A 27,131-nucleotide genomic window follows, 5' to 3' on the forward strand; every position below is an offset into this window, starting at 1 on the left:
ATATTATTAGTTAGTTAAATAGTTAGAAAGTTAGTTATTCTTTAAAATTTTCAGATTTTCTTTCTTATTTTCAGATTTTGAAATTTTCAAATTTACGAATTTTTAATTTTTTTAATTTACAAATTCTCGAACTTACAAATTAGCAATTTTTTGAATTCCTGCATTTACCAATTGCGGTCATAACGAATGACCCGATAAAAAAAAATAAACAAAAACAATTTTGGTAGTGCACATGCAATGCTGTATCCTGGCCTAGGCCAACAAGGCCCAGGCCTAGGGCTGCACTTTGCAGGGGGGCAGCATGGAAAGAGTCCCGCAAGCTGCTTCTAATTTTGACTGCCCTATCAGCCTGGACCACAAACCTTCCTCACTGTGCTACATGTTTGGCATGGTTATATCTTCTTAGTTCTTCTCTATAAAGTTGAAATGTGTGCTTAAAGTAGAACTATAGGCAACACTTCTTTTTTATTTTGGATCGAGAAAGGGGGGGTTAGAGCCCCTGTCAGTTTATTTTTTTTTACCATCCCTGTCCCATTGCAGAGATTTCCCTTCACTTCCTGCCCCATAACAGGAAGTGAGATGAAATCTATACAAATAAATGGAATCCAATGCCCCCCAAGCTCTAAGAACTAGTGTCCCCACTTAAAAATTTCAGGGTGGGCCTTAAACAGAAAGGGGTGTGGCATTGACAGGAAGGGGTGGGTCATATTTAAATTATGGGGTGCACAAGTTTAGTCAGGCCTAAGGTAGCACAAAACCTAAATACACTACTGTGCACACGTCTAGACAAGATGCCTCCAAACTGTGTAAACAACACAGATAACTTCTGATACATTTGTGACAATGTTGCATTTGCACCCCAAAAGTGACATCAGTGGTAAAAAGGCATACCACCTTTATTTTGGATGCAAAATAGGAGATCAGGACAAGAGTCGGGCCCCTCATTGTTGTTGCTTTACATGTGCAACTTATCTGAGTCATTGGCTAAACAAGAAGAAAAATTCCATGTCTTTCCCAGTCCCAATGGTGTGGAGGAACCCACCAATCATAGTAGTGACTGATATTTTTTCATGGTTCCCTCAATTGTAAATGGGATCTTAATAAATAATATTCAAACATTCCCTCCGCACTGCGTCTTTTACCCCATGGTGTATAATCGCACATCCCCCTCATCATTTAGAATTATTTTGATGCAATTTTGACCTGAAGTTGTATCTTGGAAACTGGAGCCAATGAATACTCAGGACTTTGTTTTCCTTTATTAGTGACACAATTCTGGTAACATTTTGCTACTTTTTATTTCCTTTCCTTTCTACTCTTTGTAGTCCAGTGTTATTGTAATATGTTTCTATTTCAAATTCAATTTAATTTGTAAATTTGTATAATTCATTTTGTTATAATTTATTAGCTGACATTTGTTATGATTGTGATCTGGAAATTCAGAGACATCCGAATCTCCAATTAATGAAAATGTTGTCTGAATTTTGATGTGTAAATAAATGAATTGCACATGTCTAGTGTCTACATGGAAGACTCTCCTCAGTACAAAACACATAAAGGTTCTCTTGGAGTTCACAAAACAATCCCCTTTACGTTACACCGCCGCAGGTTTACAGCGTAAGTGCCTGATTCACAAAGCTCTTACCTGTAAACTTGCGGCGGTGTAACGTAAATCCGCTCGGCGCAAGCCCGCCTAATTCAAATGGGGCGGGCACCATTTAAATTAGGCGCGTTCCCGCGGCGAACGTACTGCGCATGCTCCGTCGGGAAAATTACCCGACGTGCATTGCGCTAAATGACGTCGCACGGACATCATTTGTTTAGACGTTAATGTAAATGGCGTCCAGCACCATTCACGGACGACTTACGCAAAGGACGTGATTTTTTAAATTTCGACGCAGGAACGACGGCCATACTTAACATGGCTTAGAACACCTAGGGCTCAGCCCTAATTTTACGACGCGTATCTCGACGGAATTGACGTAAAGTTAGAGCGACGGGTAACGCGGACGTTTGTGGATTGCCGTAACTAGTCATTTGCATATTCTACGGCGACCGCAATGGCCTCGCCACCTAGCGGCCGGCATAGAATTGCATCCTAAGATCCGACAGTGTAATTCAATTACACCTGTCGGATCTTAGGGCTAGCTATGCGGAACTGATTCTATGAATCAGTCGCATAGTTAGGATGGGTGGATCACAGAGATACGACGGCGTATTAGGAGATACGCCGTCGTATCTCTTCTGTGAATCTGGCCCTGTGTCCCTAACAACCGATGACTCTTCAAGGCAGACTGCCATTCTGCTGGTGAGGAAGACATAGATTTTGTGAGAGACACAGATCTCTGTCTTTGTACAGTTAAACCATCCCCCACACAGTAAAAAAAAACACTCCCAGGGAACACATTTAACCCTTTGATCGTCCCTGATGTTAACTCCTTTCCTGTCAGTGTCATTAGTACAGTGACAGTGCATTTGTTTAGCCCTGATCACTGTATTGGTGTCACTGGTCTCCAAAAAGTGTCAATTAATGTCAGATTTTTTCTGCCGCAATGTCGCAGTCCCACTAATAATCGCTGATTGCCACGGATTACTATTGAAAAAAAGATTGCATAAATCTATCCCATGGTTTGTAGATGCTATAAAGTTTTTGCAAACCAATCAATATATGGTTATTGGGATTAATTACCAAAAACAGAATACATGTTGGCCTAAATGGATGAAGAAATTTGATTGTATAATCAATTTTTTTATTGGATGTGTTTATAGAAGAATGTAAAAATATATATACTTTTCAGAATTATTGTTTTTTTAGCGCAATAAATAAAAACTGCAGAGGTGATCAAATATCACCAAAAGAAAGTTCTATTTGTGGGGGAAAAATAGGGAAAAAAAATGTATTTGGGTACAGTGTCGCACAACCTCACAATTATCAGCTAAAGAAACACAGTGCAGTATTGCAAAAAATGGGCTGTTTAGGAAAGGGGGTGAACCTTCCAGAACTGAAGTGGTTAATGGCCAAATATGTGTAGTCACCTGACCTTCACACCTATATGGGCTGATTGGGCATCCCATTTCAAAATGGTGGTCATTAATATGAAGTCGCCCCCCCCCCCCACCTCTGTGCCTATAACTGTCTCCACTCCTCTGGGAAGACTGTTCACAAGATTTTGGAATGTATCTGTGGGCATTTTTTCCCATTCAACCAAAAGAACCTCAGTGAGGTCAGGTACTGATGTTGGATGAGTAGACCTGACTCACAATCTGGCTGAGGTCAGGACTGTGTTCATGACATTTGAGTTCCTCCACACCAAACTTATCAATCCATGTCTTTATGGAGCTGGATTGATTGGTTTCCAGGGGGACAGTCATGATGGAACTGAAAAGGTTGAAAGAAAACAATCGCCTACATATACTGTAGAACAGGGATGTCAAACTCAATTTCATTGTGGGCCACATCAGAAGTATGGTTGCCCTTAAAGGGCCAGTTGTATCTGGGGTGTGCTATGTACATAGTTCAAGGGTAAAGAACGTGTTACATAGAGAATGCAGAATTCAGGAGTGCACTATGTACAGAGTGTAAAATTCAGGAGTGCACTATGTACAGAGTGTAAAATTCAGGAGTGCACTATGTACAGAGCGCAGGGTTCAGGGGAACACTATGCACAGTGTGCAACCTCACCCCCTCTCCAAAGCTTCCTCACATCTCTCTCTCCTACCTGGCCTGACTCTAGTACCTCCCTGTGTAGGTGGCTCTGCCTCACCCTGCAGGGAGATCGTTTTCTCTCTCAAATTCTGGAGATCTGTCCCCGCTGGGCCCCACTGTGAGTGTGTACAGGGATCTGTTATTTCAAGGAACCACTGAGAGCAAATATGTCCCTTGTAAACATAGAAGGCTTCTGTGTTTACAAGTGACAGTGAGGAGCGGAGGGTGAAAACTAGAATGGAGTTCCACATTCCGGCTGCAAATGTGGGTTGGAGGATCACATGTCAGGGCCTGGCGAGCCGTATTCAGCCCGTGGGCCTTGTGTTTGATATCTGTGCTGTAGAGGGATGAATGATAATAGAAGGAAGACTGAAGCTGTTTCTGGTACTGCTGGTACTGGATTCCACTTGTACTGGCTGGTGATCTGGAATCTTTCTTTTCTATCACTCTCCAATCAGTGTGTGAGGGCAAAGTGGGGGCAAGCTGCTATCTTCAGGTGTTGGTTACATTGTGTGAGGCTTTGATTGGTCACAGGATATTATTTTTGATCAGCACTGTCCAATTGACAATGCAGTGACAGTACTTTGCTTGTGCATGCTGGGGGGCGTGTAAGAGCAAGAAAAAAATGAAGCTCTAAAATATCATCCAATCCTGTGACATCCACCTTCCATCCACTTATGTACAATAGGCAGACAGAAGGCAGTCAATGTCCCCAAAAATCATAATTCTGATGATGATGTCATTCATAATGATGATGATGGAAACAATATGACTGAATTTGTTTAATCTGATCTACAGCATTATACATTGAATCAATGTGTTACATTTCCATCATTCTCTTCCCCAGCATTGTCCCTCTTGTGTTCAGTTCAGGTTTGAAAAGTAAAATGTAGAGTTTTGGAGAAAACATACACAATAATATTCCAGCACTGGAGGTCAGTATGGCGAATATCTCCACAGCCACCATGTATTTCCCTCTGGTGCTCAGATAGGCCGGGATCATGGCAATCCAGACACTGCAGAACACCAGCATGCTGAAGGTGATGTACTTGGCCTCATTAAAACTGTCCGGTAATGTCCTCACCATGAAAGCCAGAAGAAAACTCACAGCTGCCAGAAACCCCATATAACCCAACATAGAGTAGAAGCCGATAACTGACCCTTCATTACACTGAATGATGATCTTCCCAGGATAGGAGTCCATGTCATACTCCTGAAATGGTGGAGAGATGGACAACCAGAGAATGCAATTCATAACCTGAATGGATGAGCAGAATAACATGACTGTATTGGGAAGTTTGACTCCCACCCATTTTCTACAAGAGCTTCCAGGTCTGGTGGCTTTAAAAGCAATGAAGACCATGATGGTTTTGGCGAGGATAGAAGATGCTGAGATGGTGAAGGGAACTCCAAAAGTGACTTGTTGCAGCATACAGGTAATATCCACAGGACGGCCAAGGAACAGGAATACAGAAAGGAAGCTCAGTATGAGGGAGAGGAGCAGAATGAAGCTGAGGTTCCGGTTATTGGCTCTGACTATGGGAGTGCTCCGAAACCAAACAAATAGTCCAAGTATAAGGAGAGATGTTGTAGCAAATATGACTGAAGTTATAGAAAAAAATAAAACTAGAATGTCCTCCTCGTATGATAAATACTCTATGACCTTGTCACTACAAATAGTTTTAGCTTTGTTAGGCCATTCATTTTCAGGACACTTCTTGCAGAGTTCACTGTCTGTAGAGTAAAAAGAAGTGAAAATAACATTAGGCACGGTAGCTATTTCACAGTATTAATATGTTTTTTCTGTATCTTTCCTTAACCACTTAACCTCTAGAAGATTTACCCCCCTTCGTGATCAGGCCATTTTTGATCACCTCTGCGTTTTTTTGTGCTATAGGCAAAAAAGACCAACAACCATTAAAAAATATATAAAAAAGGGGAGAACAAGTAGTGGGACTTATCTCTTCCCTTATTCCTACCTTCTCTATCACTCTTTATACACCTCACCTATACATTCACATTTTCTACACCAATCATCCTCACCCATACCTTTACAATACACATTTTCAATCATCTTCACTTAACAATACATATATTTTCACTTAGGTCCCCCATAGGGGGTCATCGCCCTAATTTTTCTCCAGGGTCATATACCCACCCTCACGGCCTGGGAACTGCCTGTACCAGTTGTCATCGCCCCTGCGACATGCAGGGGCGATGACATAGAGTATCATACCTTGGTGCCCGGAAATGATACTCTATACCGGTGACTCCCGCGCTGCCACTGTGTGGATGCAGATGTGAGTTGAACGTACCACCATGTTTTAAACATCCTATTATACTCCCCATTTTTTTTTTCATTTTCTAATTTGTCCCTTTTGTGTTTTACTTTTATTTTCCTAAATTCTATTTTTCAGATTAGCTGGAATCTTTATTCTTTGTTTCTAGACAATTCCCATGGTTTATGCTCCTGATGAACGGTTATAAGCCTTGAAACGCATCGAGCTCGCAACTTCTATTTTTTGAGCCATCAATTCTTATTTTACCCTGGATCAATAACACTAACCTTCACATGGTTTAATTTATGCTTGTTTACCATACGAAAATGTTCAACTCTATGGGCCAGATTCACAAAAGAGATACGACGGCGAATCTCCTGATACGCCATCGTATCTTTGTGATCCGCCCGTCGTAACTATGCGGCTGATTCATAGAATCAGTTACGTATAGATAGCCCTAAGATCCGACAGGTGTAATTGACTTACACCGTCGGATCTTAGGATGCAATTCTAGGCCGGCCGCTAGGTGGCGATTCCATTGCGGTCGGCGTAGAATATGCAAATGACTAGTTACGGCGATTCACGAACGTACGCTTTACCCGTCGCTCTAAATTTACGTTGTTTCCGTCGAGATACGCCGCATAAAACTAAGGCTGCCCTCTAGGTGGCCTAGCCAATGTTAAGTATGGCCGCCGTTCCCGCGTCAAAATTTTAAAATTCACGTCGTTTGCGTAAGTCGTCCGTGAATGGCGCTGGACGTTGAAACCAATGACGTCCTTGCGACGTCATTTAGCGCAATGCACGTCAGGTAATTTGACGGACGGAGCATGCGCAGTACTTTCGGCGCGGGAACGCGCCTAATTTAAATGGTGCCCGCCCCATTTGAATTAGGCAGGGTTGCGCCGAGCGGATTTACGTTACACCGCCGCAAGTTTACAGGTAAGAGCTTTGTGAATCAGGCACTTACGCTGTAAACCTGCAGTGGTGTAACGTAAATGGGATACGTTACGCCGCCTCAGCGTAACGTATTTGTACCTGAATCTTGCCCTTTGTTTCTTCCCTGTTTCCTGAATTTTGAATCTAGACAGATTACCTAGGCCACCTAGGCCAATTTCATCTTGGCCATGCTCATGAATGTATTTATGATTTGTTTTATTTACTATGTATGTCCATTGGATTGTGGATTACTATGCCACTTATGTTGAAAATGTTCAAATGTTTGTTAGAGGTTATATGCCCAAAATGTTTTATATGAAACTGTACAACATAAATAAATATTATTTCCTGGTCACTTGACGTCCTTTTTGCTGCTGTGTGCTTCATGTAAAGTCCCACTACTTGTTCTCCCCTTTTTTTAATCAAGATTAGGGATGGAGGCGGCTACTCCTTTAGTTCTCGCCTCATTTAAAGTCCCACAGACGTTTTTTTCCTTTATACATTAAAATATACATATATATATTTTTTTACTTTCTGCTATCAAACACATTCAATAAAAAATAAAATAAACCAATATATATTCTGCTACATGTTTTTGGTAAAAAATAATATCCCAATAAGAGAATATTGATTGGATTATGTGAACTGTGGTATATAAACTGTGGTATATCTTTATGATTTTTTTTATATATACTAGTAATGGCAGTGATCAGCGACTTATAGAGGGACTGTGATATTGTGGTGAACAATCTGACACTAACTGACACTTTTGACACTTTGCGGGAACCAGTGACACTAATACAGTAATCAGTGCAAAAATATGCACTGTCACTGGCTGGGAAGGGGATGAACATCATGGGCCATAAAAGGGTTATCTGTGTGCCTAGTCAGTGTTTTTGTGTACTGTGTGCGCTGCTTTTACTAGGGGAAGAGATTAATTTTATTCTGCGCTTTGCAGGGACACAGAATCCATCCCTTCCCCCATGTCAGAACAGAGATCTGCTTTGTTTACATAGGCAGATCTCGGTTTTCTGTGTGTTTTACTGATGATCAACGGGTGCCAGCAGACAACCAGTACCCATCACCCGCAGATCGGCTTCTGTTGTGATTAATCACAGCACAAGCAGCCCACTGGTGGGGCACGTGCACCCCCTGCAGGTGGTAGTGCAGAATCATGTGTATATATATATATATATATATATATACGTGATCCTGCACAGGAGGGCCGCCCTGTGATAGTAAATCTGCTAAAGTGCGGTTTGGAAGTGGTTTGCCTTAAAAAAATTGTAGTTAAGATGGTAATATTAAATATGAATTAACCACTTATTCACCGCCCTATAGATGAAAGACGTCTACAAGGCGGTTCCTTAACTCTGGAAGGACGTCCATGGACCCGGCGCATCACCCGGCGGATCACGGTAAATCGCCTCTGATAGCGGCGGTTTACCACGTGATCGTTTCGTCCAATGACAGAGCGATCACTTGTAAACAAACCGGCGTCTTGTGATGACGCCGGTTCCTCTCTCCCCTCTCTGTACCGAACAGTACAGTGTGAGAGAGGAGAGGGGAGAGAGCGGATGCAGCACGAGTGCTGTGGGCTGGATCTGTGACAAATGCAGTCACAGATCCAGCCATCCATCCATTCTCAGCCATCCCTGCCCCATAACAATACTCTGCAACATAACCAAACTGTGCAATACTCTGCAATACCCCACAATACTCTGCAATACCCCACAATACTCTGCAATACCCCACACTACTCTGCAATACCCCACACTACTCTGCAATACCCCACAATACCCTGCAACGTCGCCTATGGGGATTTTTAAGTAGCAAAGTTTGGCGCCGTTCCACGAGCGTGTGCAATTTTGAAGGGTGACATGTTGGGTATCTATTTACTCGGCGTAACTTCATCTTTCACATTATGCAAAAAAATGAAGAAAAAATACAAAATTTGCTAAATTTTATAACAGAAACAAAGAAAAATTATTTTTTTTACAGAATTTTCAGTCTTCTTTCTCTTATAGCGCAAAAAAAAAAAACCCAATGGTGATTAAATACCACCAAAAGAAAGCTCTATTTGTGTGAAAAAAAGGACAACAATTTCATTTGGGTACAATGTTGTATGACTGAGTAATTGTCATTCAAATTGTGAGAGCACCGAAAGCTGAAAATTGGTCTGGTTATTAAGTGGGTTTACGTGCCTGGTCTTCAAATGGTTAAAAGCCATACAAAACCCAAACAATTTTGAATATCTCAAGAAAGTTTTAGTCATAAATAAAGTGTGATGACGCCCTACTGAAAACAAAAGAACCTTCAGCCTCAGTGAAGGCCATGACACAGCCTATCTGTAAGTCTAAGGCCTCGTACACACCAGCGGACAGTCCGATGAAAACGGTCCGCCGGACCGTTTTCATCGGACATGTCCGCTGGGAGATTTCGGTCTGATGGTTGTACACACCATCAAACCGAAATCCGACGTGTCCGCGCCGTTGCCGCGACGATGACGCGGCGACGTGCGCAACGCTGAAAGGTCATTGCTTCCATGCATGTGTCAAAGTCATTCGACGCATGCGAGGGATGGCGGCCGGTCAGACATGTACGGTAAGTCTGTACAGACGACCGAACATGTCCAACGGACAGGATTCCAGCGGGCATGTTTCTAAACAAGTTTAGAAATATTTGCCCGCTCGAAAAAGGCCCGGCGGGCAAATGTCCGCTGGAATCCTGTCCGCTCGGCTGTACAGATGACCGAACATGTCTGCAAACATGTTCGGTCGTCTGTACGGGGCCTTATATGTATGTAACAATGAAATTCCCTTATTTTACCACTTTTGGTCTCTTCAGTGAAATCATTTTCCAGATCATTTCTTTTAGATAAATGTAAATGTGTCGGAGGCTTTGTCAGACAGACGGGAGGAGGAAGGAGCTTCCAGTTGCTTGCTTGAGAAAGCCTCCAACACTCCCAGAAGGGTCAGAGGAGAAGAAAAATGCAGAAAGGCCTAATCATTGCAGAAAGGCCTAAAGGGTAATCATTAATTTCATACAATTTAGGGAGATGTTCGGCCTGCAAAGTGTAAAGTGTGTACAGAATCACTTTAAAGGACTTTAAATGTTTTCATTTTCTAATTCAATATCAGAATTTATACTTATAGAAACATAAATCTTACCAGGTTGGTTTGATATTTCTCCTTCTGAACACGGAGCACAATTATAACAACATGGGTGATATCCTTCTCTTACAGATTTTCTGAACCCCGGAAGACATTCCTCGGAGCATTGACCTCTTGGGACCTGAGATAATATAGAGCTATATGATCTATTCAAGAGTAAAAGTACAGATATAATAGTGTAGGGAAGCCGAGCTTCTGATGTTTACAATGATGCAGCATGTACAGTATACATTGGTGGAAACACATGGACCATTCCAGAAGGTGGCCCTTCATTAGTCTGGATACCACAGAATATGTTCTGATCCAGAAGACAGAAATAGACATCTAGGAGTACTAGCAGAATCCTTTCATTAGAAAGGTTACAGCAACAAAACTATAAGTACAAACATAAACACTGCTTTAATAATCCAAAGAGGGGGCATGGCCTGCCAGTGTCCAAGATGGCTGCCTGATAACAAAACTTGTAAGCCAGGGGAGAACACCAGAGCTACAGCCGTCCACATCGGAACACAAAAACCGGCCATCCAGGACCCTAATCAGTAATTACCCATACACTCCAGCCAGCTATGTCCCGCAAGCGGAACAATGAATTTGGCCCGAAGAAACTGATGACCTTTGTCAACAAACCTCAGCCTAAGGTCAGTCAGACTCAAAATGTCCCCACAGGGCATACACAGATCTCCCAGATGAGATCACTGGAGAGGGGGACTTACCACTACTCCCTTCAGCCCCTAAACACCAAAACAGAGGTAAATCCCCACACAGGCAGCCCAACGAAAGCCTGCACTGCCGCTCCTCACGCAAATTGAGGCCCAGGCTTTCAATCCTCTCCAATCTAATCAGGCCCTGCATTCATCCATGGCATCAGAATTAGAAATAGACTTGAAAAACATAACATTAATAAGTCACTGGGATCAGATGGCTTGCACCTGAAGGTCAAGTAATTTCCAGACCATAGTTTCTAATTTTTACGAACAGTCTACTGACTGGAATGGTATCAGCTGATTGGAGAAAAGCTAATGTAGCACCATTATTTAGAAAAGGGCCAAGATACATCCCTGGGAATTACAGACCAGTTAGCCTAACATCAATAGTATGTAAGCTCTTGGAGGGGATGATAAGGGACTATATACAAGATTTTAGTAATGAGAACGATATCATTAGCAGTAATCAGCATGGATTCATGAAGAATCATTCCTGCCAGGTCAATCTATTAACCTTCTATGAGGAGGTGAGCTGCCATCTAGATAAAGGAAGGCCCGTAAATGTGGTGTATCTGGATTTTGCAAAAGCATTTGATACAATTCCCCATAAACATTTACTGTACAAAGTAAGGTCCGCTGGTATGGACCATAGGGCGAGCACATGGATTGAAAACTGGCTACAGGGGCGAGTTCAGAGGGTAGTGATAAATGGGTGGAAAGTGGGATCCCTCAAGGTTCTGTCCTGGGACCAATCCTATTTAATTTATTAATAAACGACCTGGAGGATTGGCTAAACAATTCAATCTCTGTATTTGGGGACGATACTAAGCTAAGCAGGGCAATAACTTTGCAGGATGTAGTAACTTTGCAAGAAGATCTGAACAAATTAATGGGGGGCAACTACATGGCAAATGAGGTTTAATGTAGAAAAACGTAAAACAATGCATTTGGGTGGCAGAAATATAAATACAACCTATACACTGGGGGGGGGGGAGAACCTCTGGGAGAAACTAGGGTGGAAAAGGCTTGGAGGTCCTATTAGATGACAGGCTCAGCAATGGCATGCAATGCCAAGCTACTGCAAGGAAAACAAACAGAATATTGGCATTAAAAATGGGATTCACTCCAGAGATAAAAACAATAATTCTTCCAATCTACAAAACGCTGGTCCAGCCGCACCTGTAGTATGCTGTCCAGTTCTGAGCACCAGTCCTCAGCAAGGATGTGCTGGAACTGGAGAGAGTCGAGAAAAGGGCAGCAAAACAAATAAAGGGACTGGAGGATATTAGTTATGAGGAAAGGTTGCGAGCACCAAACTTATTATCTTTGGAGAAGAGACGCTTGAGATGGGATATGATTTCAATGTACAAATACCGTACTGGTGACCCCACAATAGGGATAAAACTTTTCCGCAAAAGGGAATTTAATAACACACACGGCCATTCACTAAAATTAGAAGAAAATTGGTTTAACCTTAAACTGCGTAGAGCAGGGATCAGCAATTAGCCGACCTCCAGCTGTTGCAGAACTACAAGTCCCATGTAGCATAGCAAGACTCTGACAGCCACAAGCATGACGCCCAGAGGCAGAGGCATGATGGCACTTGTAGTTTTGCAACAGCTGGAGGTCCGCTAACTGCACATCCCTGGCGTAGAGTTTTTTTTTACTGCTAGAGTGGTAAGGATGTAAAGTTTTCTTCCACAGGCGGTGGTCACAGCGGGGGGCATAGATAATTTCAAAAATCTATTAGATAATCACCTGAATGACCACAACATACAGGGATATACAATGTAATACTGACATAAAATCACACACATAGGTTGAACTTAATGGATGTGTATCTTTTTTCAACCTCACCTACTATGTAACTCAAAAATCAACCACATTTTAGGAGTCACTCGTACAGAAATCCAGGTAGCTCCATGTTTTTTAATGTATATACAATAACTGAAAATTTCTGATTGGGGGAATTACTACTCTAAAACTTTTTTACAGTCAGATGAATTCAGAAGGTCTGGGCAATGGATAATAATGGTGGTCATTCCACTCCAAAGTCTTTTATCTTCTTCTGTACACCGGATTCAGGGTCCTTCTATGAGTGTCTATGTCCCAGTCTGTGTGATGAGGAGGGGGGAGGTATTAGTAGTCAGTCACATTCAGCTGGACTTGTTCTCTAAAGTAGAAGATGTTTTGTAGTTCATCCACTTCTTCAGGTATAATGAGTGATGGGAACATATCCCGGCATTTATATCCACACATCTAGACCTGACACCTTCATCTAATCACCATGGAATGGGTCAGGGAAGATGTTGGCCGTCTATAAAAAGGATGGGGGGAAGGGATTAGGTTTTGTCTGGAGATGGGTTTAGGGTCAAAACTAGAATGTTTCTTGTATAAGTTGTGGATCAGCTTCCCCAGTGTAACTCACCTTGTCTCCTTTCCATGATATTTGCTCTGGTTCTAGTGTAAGTTGATGACCCTCTGAAAGGGACCCATCAAAGTGACCCACAAGCATCCACTCAGTGATATTTCTACCTTCAATACTTGTAACCAAATGTACAATGTCCATTGGTCTGGGCAGTTCTCCTTTATCATTAAAAATCATGACCTCGCCATTTGGATCCTTGTACTGGACTTCTTTTACATAGCGGGACAGCTTTAAAAAAGAACAGAAATTATTATAGGTAACAAACAAGAAAGTGACAATTTCCTAACCATGCCCCTGACGACGTTTCTTATTGGATGAAACGCTGCTGAGATCCTCTGTCCTCCTTGTTACTTTTGTTGCCATTTGCTGAACTCTTTCTAATTCATCGACATCTTTCCTGAGGATTGGCGACCAAAACTGAACTGTATATCCAAGATGAGGCTGAGCCAGTGTATTGTAAAGGGGAAGAATTATTGATTTATCTCTGGAGCGTTCACATTCACAAAGCAAATTGTTTATAAATAGTCCCAATAAAATGTATCTGATTATAAGTGATCAGCAAAAAAATAATAATGTGTGAAACTGACAGTCAGCCTCCTGCCTGTCAGGTGAGAGCATTCAGGCGGCGCCGCTGCCAACGGATTGCTCTCACACACCCCCTGTACCAGCGCTCCCCATGCCCCGCCATGCTTACCAGGCTCTGCTTGCCCATCTGTGGGCCCAAGAGCTCCATGGCAGGTGCTGGTGGCTGGAGGGGAATTAGAAGAAAGGACACACATCCACTCTCCTCCCCTTTTTCTTGTGACGTGGAAAGTGACATCACTTCCAGGTCAAGCTCTCGGGGGCCCCGGCTCGCAAGTAATGTTTAGCAATGCGATCTGCATTGCAAAACATTTAGTGCAGCACAGGGGAGACATTGGGGGTTTTTAAGACCCTGCATATCTCAATAAAGAGAACCTGTCTCTAAAAAAACATCACATAAGGGACATTTTTGTGCTTGAGGATTATTATTGAAAAATGTAAAGAAATGCACTAGGGGGCTAAGATCATCATGAGGGGAGGGTTACTCTTTAAGAGTGGACATGATTACAATGTACAAATATATTTAAAAGTGACTTCAGTAACTGTGATAGACTGTATACTGTAGGGTCCCCGAAGAGGACATGTGGCCATGATTTGAGGTTAGAAGGAAGGAGGCTTAACCTTAGATTGTGGAAAGGGTTCTTTACCGCAAGAGCAGTAAAAATGTGCAATTCTGATGCCGCCTACACACGACCGTTTTCATGACGAGAAAGCTGAAATTTTTTAGATTGGTCGTGAAAACCGGTCGCGTGTATGCTTTTCCGAGTAAGAAAGCTTTTCCGAGTAAGAAAGCTGGTAAAACTAGCATTTGTAATGGAGACAGCACATTCGTCACGCTGTAATGGACTGAAAAGCATGGGGCTGAATCGTCTCTCACCAAACTTCTACTAACACGAGATTAGCAGAAGGAGCCCAAAGGGTGGCGCCATTCGAATGGAACTTCCTCTTTATAGTGCCGTCGTACGTGTTGTACGTCACCACGCTTTGCTCAAGCATTTTTTTTCCTGGACGTGTGTATGCAAGGCAGGCTTGAGACGAATCACGATGAATCACGTAGAGAAAAATTACGTTTTTTGTCATGACAGGAAAAACGGTCGTGTGTACGCGGCATGAGAGTGCTGACAACTTCAAAAAACACTTTGATGTCTTTCTAAGAAAGCAGAGAATATGGGGCAGAATAAAAATCACACACACAGGATGACATGGATGGACCTCTGTCTTTTTTTCAACCTTTTAAACTATATAAACTATGAATGTCTTAACATTTGTACAAGTGTAATGAATAATACCACAATGTTTGTAATATGTGTGTAATGGGATCTTTGTTTCCTTTCACCGGGCGAATGTAACATTCTCTAACATTTCAGAAACATTTAAACATGAACGTTACCATTCACCAATAGAGAAAATGGCCTAACATTATAGGCTGAGAACATTGGACCAGCAAGGGAAATAGTATGAAGAGGACCTCTGTATGGAGAATCCTGTGTGATCAGAAAAACAAATGGATTTTCAGTTGGGGTGAGACAATGGTCTGGTATAAACTTTAGGGGTTTGGACACTCAGACAAGTGGCCAAACTTTTGCCCATCCAACCTTCTTCTGGATTGGAGTCGATAATAACATATAGAAGCAATATTTCTACAGTTTTTATGTATGACAACCTCCTGCTATTTAAAGAAATTTTTCATTTTTATTGTTTCAAGCATTTTAACAAACCACTGCTCCTGATCAAATGGAATTTTTAAAAATGCTTTTGTATTGATACATGTTGCCAGGGCAGTGCCCACCCTCCATGTTATTCTTACACCTCCTTGCCTTGTAGCCTAGAAAATGTTAATTTTTAATTTGTTAGCCGAGCAACGTTCAAACAGACCGATGAACATGTAGTTCTGACAGCACCACACCAAGCCTACTGTGTGTAAAATCCCATCAGCTTCTATCTCTGGTAAAGGTGCTAGTCCCAAGAGGTGCAGATCCCTTTTATTATCACTGCTAAATGTGACAGCTTCCTCCTGGTTGTTAGGGAACTGGTACCTGTTGGCATCCTAACAACCAGTGACTCCTCCCCTCCCGGGACATTCAGCTGCCAGCCAGAGATTCCAGGGACTCCTGACTGACAGGTGAATGGTAACATACAGCAGGGATATAAATAACAAGGCTTAGAGTCCCCCCAAAATGTATACCAGGCCCTTTAGTCCTGGTATAAATCTTAAGTGGAACCCCACAAAAAAAGAATGCGGTCTCCTCAAAATTTTACACCGGGCTCTTAGCCAATCATGCACCCTGGGTAGCTAGGATGGTGGGGGATGGGCAGTTGTCGGCCCCAGTCTAAACCATGCCAAGGCCACATGCCCTAAACATGGGGGTACCTTCCCAGGGGGACCACCTTCCCATAAACCTGGCACAGTATTTGTGGGTGTCTGTGGTGGGGGACTTATGTGGCTCTTGAAGACTCTGTAAAAATAGGGAGAAAAAATATTATCTTCTAAAGTGCAAAAGTATAGTTGCAAGTTTTTACATGTTTTGCTTGAGGTTTGTTATTGAAAAAATGTAAAGTATTACACTTGGGGCTAAGAATATTTACACAAGTTACTCATTAGTGAGAGAACCCCAGGAGGAATTGAGAATGGAAAAGGATTTGAAGATTCTTGTAGACCACAGGCTCAGCAATAGCATGCAATGCCAAGGTGCAGAAATCAAGGTCAACAGACTATTAGCGTACATTAAAAAGGGTATCTACTCAAGAAATAACACTTCAATTCTACCACTTTACAAAACTCTGGTTCGGCCACATCTGGAGTATGCCCTCCAGTTCTGGTCACCAGTCCTCAGGAAGGATGATCTGAAACTGTAGGGAGTCCAGAGAAGGACAACTGAGCTAATAAGGGGGCTGGAGGACCTCAGTTGTGAAGAATGACTGCAAACATTAAACCGATTCTCCCTGGAGAAGCACTTATGAGCAGATATCATCACAATATGCCAATTTTTAAATGGTGATTCTAACATAGAGAGTAAACTATTCAGTCTCAGGTTTCTTAAAGCGGTTGTAAACTCAGATAATGTTACCCCAAATCAGCAATGTACAATTTCATCTTGCTGTTTAGCAGCTATGCGCTACACACATTATACAAATAGAACGCTCTTACTTGAAAAAAATGACTTTTTATGCTCGCCTTTGCTTGTACTCAGCCGCTGCCATTATGACTCCTGTCTTCTGCGTTTCAGTAGTATTTTATTTCCGCCCTCACTCTTCTTCTGTGTCCATAATCCCGCACGTGCGCATTCCTTCCTGAAGCCAAGCCTCGTTTTCATTTCAGACAGACAGGTTCTGTCCTCGGCTCTGCGCTCCAACCCCTGTGACATAGCGAGTCACATGGGGTTAGAATCAGCTTCTCAGGGAGGGAGTATCGCGGGATCTCGGGGCTGACGTCAGTCAGAGGAAATTACGCAGCCCTGGCAAGTACACAGTTTTCCGGCCAGAAGAAGAGCCGGCCGGAAAAACGGCACTAACTGCGCATGTGCCGATTACGTCATTCATTCGAAAATTACAGATTACACAGAAAGGGATAAGGTAGGAAGCGTTTTACATAGAGAAACTTGTTTATAAGGTAGGAAAGGTTGATAAGGTGGAAATAGCACAGGAAGGGTTTACAACCACTTTAAGAAGATATGCAGCCACTCAAAGAAGTTGGATTAGAAGCGGTTTAACCTTAAACTCTGTAAGGGGTCCTTTACTGTTAGATTGTTAAGGATGTGGAACTCTCTTTCACAGTTGGTGGTGTCAAAGAGTGTTGATAGAACTTTGAGATGGACATCTTAGTGAATGCAATATACAGGGAAATGGTATTGGCATAAACACACACACACAGAGGTTGAACTGGATAGACTGGTGTCTTTATTCAACCTTATCAAATATGTAACTATGCATCTATGTGCTAAAGTTTATGGCCCGGATTCACAAAGCACTTACGCCGACGTATCTCAAGATATGCCGCGTAAGTGTAAATGTGCACCGTCGTATCTATGCGCCGTGCCCATAAACTGAGATACACCTGGAAATAGGCTTCATCCGACCGACGTAACTTGCCTACTCTGGCGTATCGTGGGCGCTTATTTACGCTGGCCGCAAGTGGCGCTCCCATTGATTTCCTATTCAAATATGGAAATGAGGTCGATACATCGATTCACGAACGTACTTGCGCCCGGCGCATAATATACACGGTTTGCATAAGTCGTACGTCCGGCGTAAAGTTATTCCCCATATATGAGGCGCAACTCATGCTAAGGTATGGACCAGGGAACACAGCCATCGTATTTTACGTTGTTTACGTAGTACGTGAATAGGGCTGGGCGTAGGTTACGTTCACGTCGTAGGCAGTGATCCGTCGTATCTTAGGGAGTAGTTCTGACGTGATTCTGAGCATGCGCACTGGGATACGTCAATGGGACGGTGCATGCGCCATTCGTTTTAAGTACTTGTATAGCACTCTGCCCATCATTTGCATGGGGTCACGCCTCATTAGCATGGCTCACGCCCACTTCCACCTACGATGGCTTGCGCCGAGGGAACCCAGCGCAGTTTGGGAGGCAAGTGCTTTGTGAATTTGGTGCTTGCCTCTCTGCGCTACGTTGGCGTATATTAGATACGCTACGCTGCCATAAATATGCGCCAATGTATGTGAATCCGGGCCATTGTGTCTTTATAAGACTGTGGTTTGTGGCAAAACATTTAAAACAAGTTTTTGGAGTACAAAGTACAGCAAGTAGTCTCAGGTATTGTTTAATAATTGTCTCTTTAACCACTTAAGGACCGCTGCACGACGATATACATTGTCAGAATGGCACGACTGGGCACATGGACGTATGTATACTTCCACTTAAGGAGCCCAGCCGTGGCTCGCGACCCGGTCTGAAGCTCCTTGACCGTGCCCGCGGGACCCACGGACCTGATCGTCGCGGGTGTCCCGCGATCGGGTCACAGGAGCTGAAGAACGGGGAGAGGTGAGTGTAAACAAACCTTCCCCGTTCTTCTGTGTGGCAATGTCAGTGATCATCTGTTCCCTGTTATAAGGAATGATGATCACTGTTGTCACACGTCCAGCCACGCCCCCCTACAGTTAGAAACACACATGAAGTCACACTTAACACCTACAGCGCCCCCTAGTGGTTAACCCCTTCACTACCATTGTCATTTTCACAGTAATCAGTGCATTTTTATAGCACTTTTCGCTGTGAAAATTACAATAGTCCCAAGAATGTGTCAAAAGTGTCCGATGTGTCCGCCATACTGTCACAGTCATGAAAAAAAAATCACTGGTCGCCGCCATTACTAGTAAAAAAAAAAATATTAATAAAAATGCCATAAAACTATCCCCTATTTTGTAAACGCTATAAATTTTGCACACACCAATTGATAAACGCTTATTGCGATTTTTTTTACCAAAAATAGGTAGAAGAATACGTATCAGCCTAAACCGAGGAAAAAAAATGTTATATTTTTTTGGGGGATATTTATTATAGCAAAAAGTAAAAAATATTGCACTTTTTTCAAAATGGTCGCTCTATTTTTGTTTATAGCGCAAACAATAAAAACCGCAGAGGTGATCAACTACCACCAAAAGAAAGCATACACACGGCCGATTTTCTTGACCAAGAGAAAACCTTCGGGAAAACCCAATCGTGTGTACGCGGCATTACAGCGCAGAGAACTGAAAATGGCCTGGGCAGGGGAGGGCAGTGCATTCTTGAGGTGGTTAAGAATAACTAATAGAAAAAAAGAAAACCCAAACAGAGCACCACTCTTGGTCAGATCCCTCAAGATGACTTCAGATCCCCCCGTGTGCTCAGAATTAATATATTATCTTAACATTTTTAAAATAATCCTCCAGCTTACTGGTTAAGCACTTTTTAAAGTGGAGAGTACATGACCACTATTACATGTTTACCCCAAACTTATAGATCCCTTGCTGTGTGTGACTTCAGGAAATCAGTGCCAGAAATATTTCCTGTATAACTAGAGTCAGACAACTCTGAGGCCTCTGCCGGACCGTTTTCAGCGGACATGTCCACCCGGAGATTTCTGTCTGACGGTTGTACACACCATCAGACAGAAATCCGCGTGTACACGATACGCGTTGACGAGGCCGCGCCGTCGCCGCGACGATGACGCGGCGATGTGCGCGGCCCTGGAAGTTCAATGCTTCCATGCATGCGTCGAAGTGATTTGATGCATGCGAGGGATGGCGGCCGATCGGACATGTACGGTGAGTCTGTACAGATGACCGAACATGTCCGACGGACAGGCTTCCAGCGGACATGTTTCTTAGCATGCTAAGAAACATTTGTCCACTGCAAAACGGTCGGCTGGACAAATGTCCGCTGGAAACCTGTCCGGTCGGCCGTACACACGATCGAGCATGTCTGCTGAAACTGGTCCGCGGACCAGTTTCAGCAGACATGTTCGGTCGTGTGTACGGGGCCTAATATGAAAGAATCTGAACTGCCAAAGAACTAGCATTCTCCAAGGAGAGTTCAGCAAAGGCAGCCTCCATTATGGAGACCAGTGAATGTCTGTTTGTTGATCTCCCCTATCTATTTGTTACCCAGAAGTGATCAGTAAAATGTCACTTCGGGGTTCTGCTGCCACTGGTAAGAAGCTATTGGAGTGTGATCTTCACTCCATTCGTTTAATAGAGGGCAGGGGAGACATCAGGGGTCTCATTAAAGGGAACCTGTTCCCAAAAAGTATCACATAGGGGACTAATTTCCTCTGTGCAATATAAATCCATTAATCAATCAATCAATTAATCAATCAATCAATGTGATAAAAAATAAAGTGTAAGAAAATAAAGTTAAATCCAAGCACTTTAACCCCTCAAAATACATAAATATGAACCTCCACCACCCTCACATACACACATATACAAAAATAAACACAGATGGGGGGCGCCTGCACACTAAAGCTTACATTTTTTCTGCACATGTTATCAACACGCATGCTGGAATGAGAACAATAATTGTATGTTATCAGTTATCTGGTGTGAGTGGATCATGGGTGCAATGTCAGGCTCCTGCAGACAAGTCCTTCAGCTTTCTGCCCATACATCTGTACAGGATTTTTGTTAGAAAGCTGGAGGACTTGTGAATGGACTATGAGTGCACTGATCAGCACAACCACAGTCCATTGACACTACAATTATCTGCCACAATGGAAGAGAGGACTTGTAGTTTATTTATTCACAGATTCTTGGGAATGAATGACTTGTCTGTGTGGGCGGAGCCCTGGTTTTAACCGTGGCTGTGGTTTTGGGGGAGAGGAACCCCCTACCCACTGGCACGGGGGGGGGGTGAGGGAACATGTGCTGGAACATGTTACACCCTAAATACTGATGTGCCATGTAACATGCTCCAAAAGGTGAGCCCTAAAAACATTACCTATGGAAAAATGAAGGTACTAAAGTGTGTCACCATGTCAGAGGTGCCGGTCATTTTAAGACTTGACATACTGGCTATCTATTTATTCAGTGCAACCTCATCTTTTATATTTTACCAAATAAGTGGGTAATATATTACATGTGTATGCCCTAAAATGAACTTAGTGTGTCTTTTACTGAAAACAAAAGATTTAATTTGGTAAACCATTACACAAATATCATGTAACAGAAAAAGATGATACAGCAAGCATTGTTTCTCCAGGGTCTCGGCGTTCACAAAATATACTGTATACTGTTTGGGGGGGGTGTAACGACACCCCAAATATGAGAGGGGTTAAAGCCGTTTAGGATATTCCATTCCCGAACACCAAGGCAGCTACCGACACTCCAGTCAGGCGAACAAGACCCATAAGAATAATCCTCCCCCAAATACGAGACAACGCTCTGTATGAGGTTCAAGCAGGAATGAATCTTTATTGAAAAGACTACAAGTTTTATACAAAGTTGAAAGAGGAGGCGTAATCATATTACTCTGGAATTACACCTGTGACCAGACCTAATTAACATGCTAATTACCTAATTCCTTTTAGCAGCCTGGCTCAGAGACATTTAGGCTAGACTTGCTGCCTTGTAGTTCAGAAGAAACAATCAACATTATCACACAGAACTCCCTCCCACAAGAGCAGAGATAATTACCACAAGCCACAATGAAAAGACCCTTAGAAGCGATCCTAGACCCATTTACATTACAACAGACAGGTGGCTGGGGGTGATGACATTAGCATCTTTCAACGTTGAGTTCAGAATCAAACAAACAGTAAATAGTCCTTTACAGATATTCTGGGGAATATTGTGGATAAATATCACTGTCCCATTTTAAGTAGTCCAAGATATACTTTCTCTGTCACCCTATGCCCCTATTAGAGACACAGGGTGATTTAGACATACAAGATGCATTGGGGTACCTCATACTTTCTAAGGGATTCTGGGTTCCACGGGCCCTTCCGTTACAGGAGGTTTTATATAATCTTCAGGCCTAAAATTATTTTTTAACATGGGTGCAAAAATAAAAAAAACAGCTCCAGAAGTGAAAGGGTTAAACACCTCTAAACTAAACATGAACCTAAACTGGGTGTAATCTTTGTCTGGGCGCACTGTGTTCCAGTACTGAACTGACCGAGTATAAAAAGATACGAGTAAACTTTCATTGGACGCTCTCACCTGATACTTTAGTGTGTGTGGATTTATTTCAGATTTTGTGTTATTTATTTTAAAAGAGAAATCCATGTCATGTAATGCTTGAGCCAAAATGTAGACTGAGATATACACTCTATAGGATGTTTTTTCATCAATATAATATAAATCAAATGGAAGTGTCTCCACACTGCAGTTCCTAAGAGGACGTCCAGTTGTGAGTGGAATTAGGACATTTTTCATTTGGTTTTTTGAAAAGCATTGAAATTCAGATATGAGAATATCCTCCATCAGGGGGTCATTTGGGCGGCTGGATGGATAAATGCTATAAAAATATTTCAGCATTTCCTTTATGTAGAGATAGGGGAATGTAAACGCCAAGCTGCAGTAACTGAGAGCAAAAAACATTTCAGTCATTGACCAAGAATCTGGTATAATAAATGTTTTCTCCGTGTAATAAGGGACATTATTATACAAAAAATTGTAATAAATCAGACTAACTGAGCCACAAATAATAAGAACTTCCGTGGTTGAGCTCCGCAGCTCTGGAGGAATTTTATTATGATTATTTATAGACACCAGAATCTTGAATTCAATACAAATCCCATGATCAGATAAATGTTTGCTGAGATGTCGGATCTCCCTCTCTCCGTATTCATCATCAGATGTAAGGATCCCGACCCAGTTCCACTTCAACCTTTCCAGTAACTTTGCTATGGCCACATATTGCATCTCATCATCCGGAACTGTCCGGAAAAAGTTTGGATACATCTTTCTATCACTCAGCAAAGTATCTCTGGCTCCATAACTAATCTAGAAAGAAAGAAAACCGTCTGTATAAATATTGTGGAACTCTTAAAGCGGGGGTTCACCCTAAAAACAATTTTCTAACATTACATCCAGCATACTGCCGACATCAACAGTATGCTGGTATTTTTTTTTCTCCGTACATACCGTGATATTGTCATTTTCCCCCCGGCTTCCGGGTTCTGATTCCCGCGGGACTGGGCGTTTCCATTCAGGCGGTAGATGAGTCCCAAGGCGCATAAGGGCGTCACCAGTTTTCCGTAAATAGCCGACCTGCGAGTCGGCTCTATATGGCACCTGCGCAGTCAGCTCTACACTGCGGGCGCAGGCGCCGTATAGCGCCAAATCGCATGTTGGCTATTTACGGAAAACTGGTGACACGCTTTATGCACCTTGGGAAGTTTTTCACCAGGTGTCAATCATCTACCTCCTGAATAGGAACGCCCAGTCCCGCGGGAATCAGAACCCGGAAGCCGGGGGGAAAAGAACAATATCACGGTATGTACGGACAAAAAAAAATACCAGCATACTGTTCATGTCGGCAGTATGCTGGATGTAATGTTATATAATTGTTTTAGGGTGAACCTCCACTTTAATATGCAATTGGACAGAAGAAAACCTTAGAAAATATTTTAATTTTTTTTTTTTTTTTTTTAGAGCTACACATATGTAATCTCAGCTGTCTATAATAGATCTATACGCAGATTTTAGTGGTGCTTTTATTTCACCGGACCAATCAGATAAAGATACAAGAGTACAGGTGAAACTCAAAAAATTTATTTATTTAACTAATGCAACTTAAAAGGTGAAACTAATATATGAGAGAGACTCATTACATGCAAAGCAAGATAGTTCAAGCCCTAATTTGTCATCATTGTGATGATTATGGCTTACAGCTCATGACAATCCACAAATCCACAATCTCAGAAAATTTGAATATTGTGAAAAGGTGGAATATTCTCGACTCAAAGTGTCCCCCTCTAATCTGATAATTAAGCCATAACACCTGCAAATTGTTCCTGAGGGTTTAAATGGTCTCTCAGTCTGGTTCAGTAGGAATCACAATCATGGGAAAGATTGCTGACCTGACAGTTGTGCAGAAAAGCATCATCGACACCCTCCATAAGGAGAGAAAGCCTCAAAAGGTAATTGCAAAGGAAGTTGGATGTTCCCAAAGTGCTGTATCAAAGCACATTAATAGAAAGTTATGTGGAAGGGAAAAGTGTGGAAGAAAAAGGTGCACAAGCAGCAGGGATGAGCGCAGCCTGGAGAGGATTGTCAAGAAAAGCTAATTCAAAAGTGCTAGGGACTTTCACAAGGAGTGGACTGAGGCTGGAGTCAGAGAATCAAGAGCCACCACACACAGACGGATCCTGGACATGGGCTTCAAATGTCGTATTCCTCTTGTCAAGCCTCCTGAACAACAGACAGCATCAGAAGCATCTTACCTGGGCTAAAGAAAAACAGGCCTGCTCTGTTGCTCAGTGGTCAAAAGTCCTCTTTTCTGATGATCTCATTTGGAAACCAAGGTGCCGGAGTACGGAGGAAGAATGGAGAGGCACACGCTGCAAGATGCTTGAAGTCCAGTGTGAAGTTTCCCCAGTCTGTGATGATTTGGGGAGCCGTGTCATCTGCTGATGTTGGTCCCCTGTGCTTCATTAAGTCCGGGGTCAACGCAGCCGTCTACCAGGAGATTTTGGAGCACTTCATGCTTCCTTCCGCAGATGAGCTCTATGGGGATGCTGACTTCATTTTCCAGCAGGACTTGGCACCTGCCCACACTGCCAAAAGCACCAAAACCTGGTTCAATGGCCTTGAGATTACTGTGCTTGATTGGCCAGCAAACTTGTTTGACCTGAAACCCATAGAGAATCTATGGGGCATTGTCAAGAGAAAGATGAGAGACATGAGACCGAACAATGCAGAAGAGCTGAAGGCCGCTATTGAAGCATCCTGCTCTTCCATAACACATCAGCAGTGCCACAGGCTGATACCGTCCATGCCACACCGCATTGAGGGGCCCAAACCAAGTACTGAGTACATGCATGCTTATACCTTTCAGAGGTCCAATATTGTTCTATGTACATTCCTTTTTTTATTGATTGCATGTAATATTCTAATATTCTGAGATTGTGGATTTGGGTTTTTCATGAGCTGTAAGCCATAATCATCACAATGATGACAAATCCCGGCTTGAACTATATTGCTTTGCATGTAATGAGTCTCATATATTAGTTTCACCTTTTAAGTTGAATTAGTGAAATAAATGAACTTTTGCACGATATTCAAATTTTTTGAGTTTCACCTGTAAATGTATTATTTCATAAATGATTACAGCCATCAGTGAAAGCCAATAATATGACATTAAGGAGGGAATTTATCAACACTGGATCTGCCAGAATCTGGAGCAACCAATCAGCCTCTATCTTCAGCTTGTTTAGTTAAATGTTGAAGATGAAAGATAGAAGCTGATTGGTTGTCATACACCATTCCCCTCAGATTCTGGCTGCTCCAGTGTTGATAAATTCCCCTCTAATAACGCGTACACACGACCATTTTTCATGACGAGAAAAATGGCAGAAATTTATATTTTTCACGTAGTGTCCCAATACTTTTGGTAATATAGGGTATGATCTGCAGGGGACTGAATGGGCAAAAGTTCAGGCATTTGTCCAAATGCCATACAAGCCAAAGATTGGACTGAACCATTGGACCATCTCTACACAGCACTGCCTTCTTTATTTAGAACAATGTTATAGTTTACAACGTTTTGCCACAAGGATTATTTGTACCCTTTTGACCCACCTCACCATAAGACGACTCGCTGTCCTGACGTTACATAATATAGGAAATTCTTCTTTTCTTACCTGGGTGTAACCATATAGACTCAGCAGCTGGGCCATTTGGAGAGTGGTGTCAGAATGGAGATCTCCAATGAAACCAGCCAGGGCACCCCGCTCCATACAGGAATAATTTGGAGCTTCCTTTGTATGTCCAGACAATATCTGTAGAACGTCTTTTATAGCTTTATTCACATGTCCACAAGAATCATACACATGATATCCCAGAGTTATGTTGGGAAGAATATCTGGACTGCGGTTTATCTCATCAATAGCAAATATAAAAGCCAGGAGATGTCTGTATTCTCTCTGGTAAACCCTGCAGAAAATGGAAAGTTTTTCATTGGTCTACAGGACGAGGGTTCAAGCAGAAATTATTTATGGCAAAATATATTATTATTATTATTATTATTATTATTATTATTATTATTATTATTATATACGATTTATATAGCACCAAGAGTTTACGCAGCACTTTACAATGTATAGGGGGACAACACAATTACAGTACAGTTCAATACAGAAGGTACAGGAGGGCCCGGCTCGTAGAGCTTACATTCTAATGGAGGGGTGGTGATACAAAAGGTAACAGCTGCAGAGAATTTGATGGGGGGGGGGGCTCGGGGGACAGTTGTTAGGTGGGAGTGGGACAGGCTTCTGTGAATAAATTAGTTTTTGGGGATCTCCTAAAGGTGGACAGGGTACAGGCTGATCGGACATACTGGGAAATCACTGAGTTATATAAATAATGGACAAAATTTGTCATGGCTGGGCAAACCTGTGCCACATTCCATCAACTATTTGTTTTCTTATTCATAATAGGCCTCTAAGTCTCCACACCACAAAATGTACTCAGCTAATGAGAGGTAATGACTCCATTTTTTATTTTTCTCCTGCTATCAATGGCCCACACGGTACAACACTTCATCCTTGTCTTTGGTGATCTCTGATCTCCTTATGAACTGTTTATTACATGATGAAGATCAGCCATGGAGTATATCTGAGGTGTATATCAGGGTGTGCTTATTCCCCACATGTCCAGCAACA

General features: G+C 42.4%; 1 protein-coding gene across 1 annotated transcript; it reads right to left on the bottom strand.

Moving 5' to 3' along the window:
- Positions 1–4,473: 4,473 nt before the first annotated feature.
- On the bottom strand, positions 4,474–10,296 carry LOC120925112 (vomeronasal type-2 receptor 26-like; the record flags this gene model as incomplete). Its single annotated transcript, XM_040335986.1, has 2 exons — positions 4,474–5,440; positions 10,092–10,296. Coding segments are annotated over 2 exons (1,119 nt in total), but the record flags the coding sequence as incomplete, so codon positions are not given.
- Between the last annotated feature and the right edge of the window lie 16,835 nt (positions 10,297–27,131).

Source organism: Rana temporaria, chromosome 1 (genome assembly GCF_905171775.1).
Source record: "Rana temporaria chromosome 1, aRanTem1.1, whole genome shotgun sequence".
Classification (NCBI taxonomy): Eukaryota; Metazoa; Chordata; class Amphibia; order Anura; family Ranidae; genus Rana; species Rana temporaria.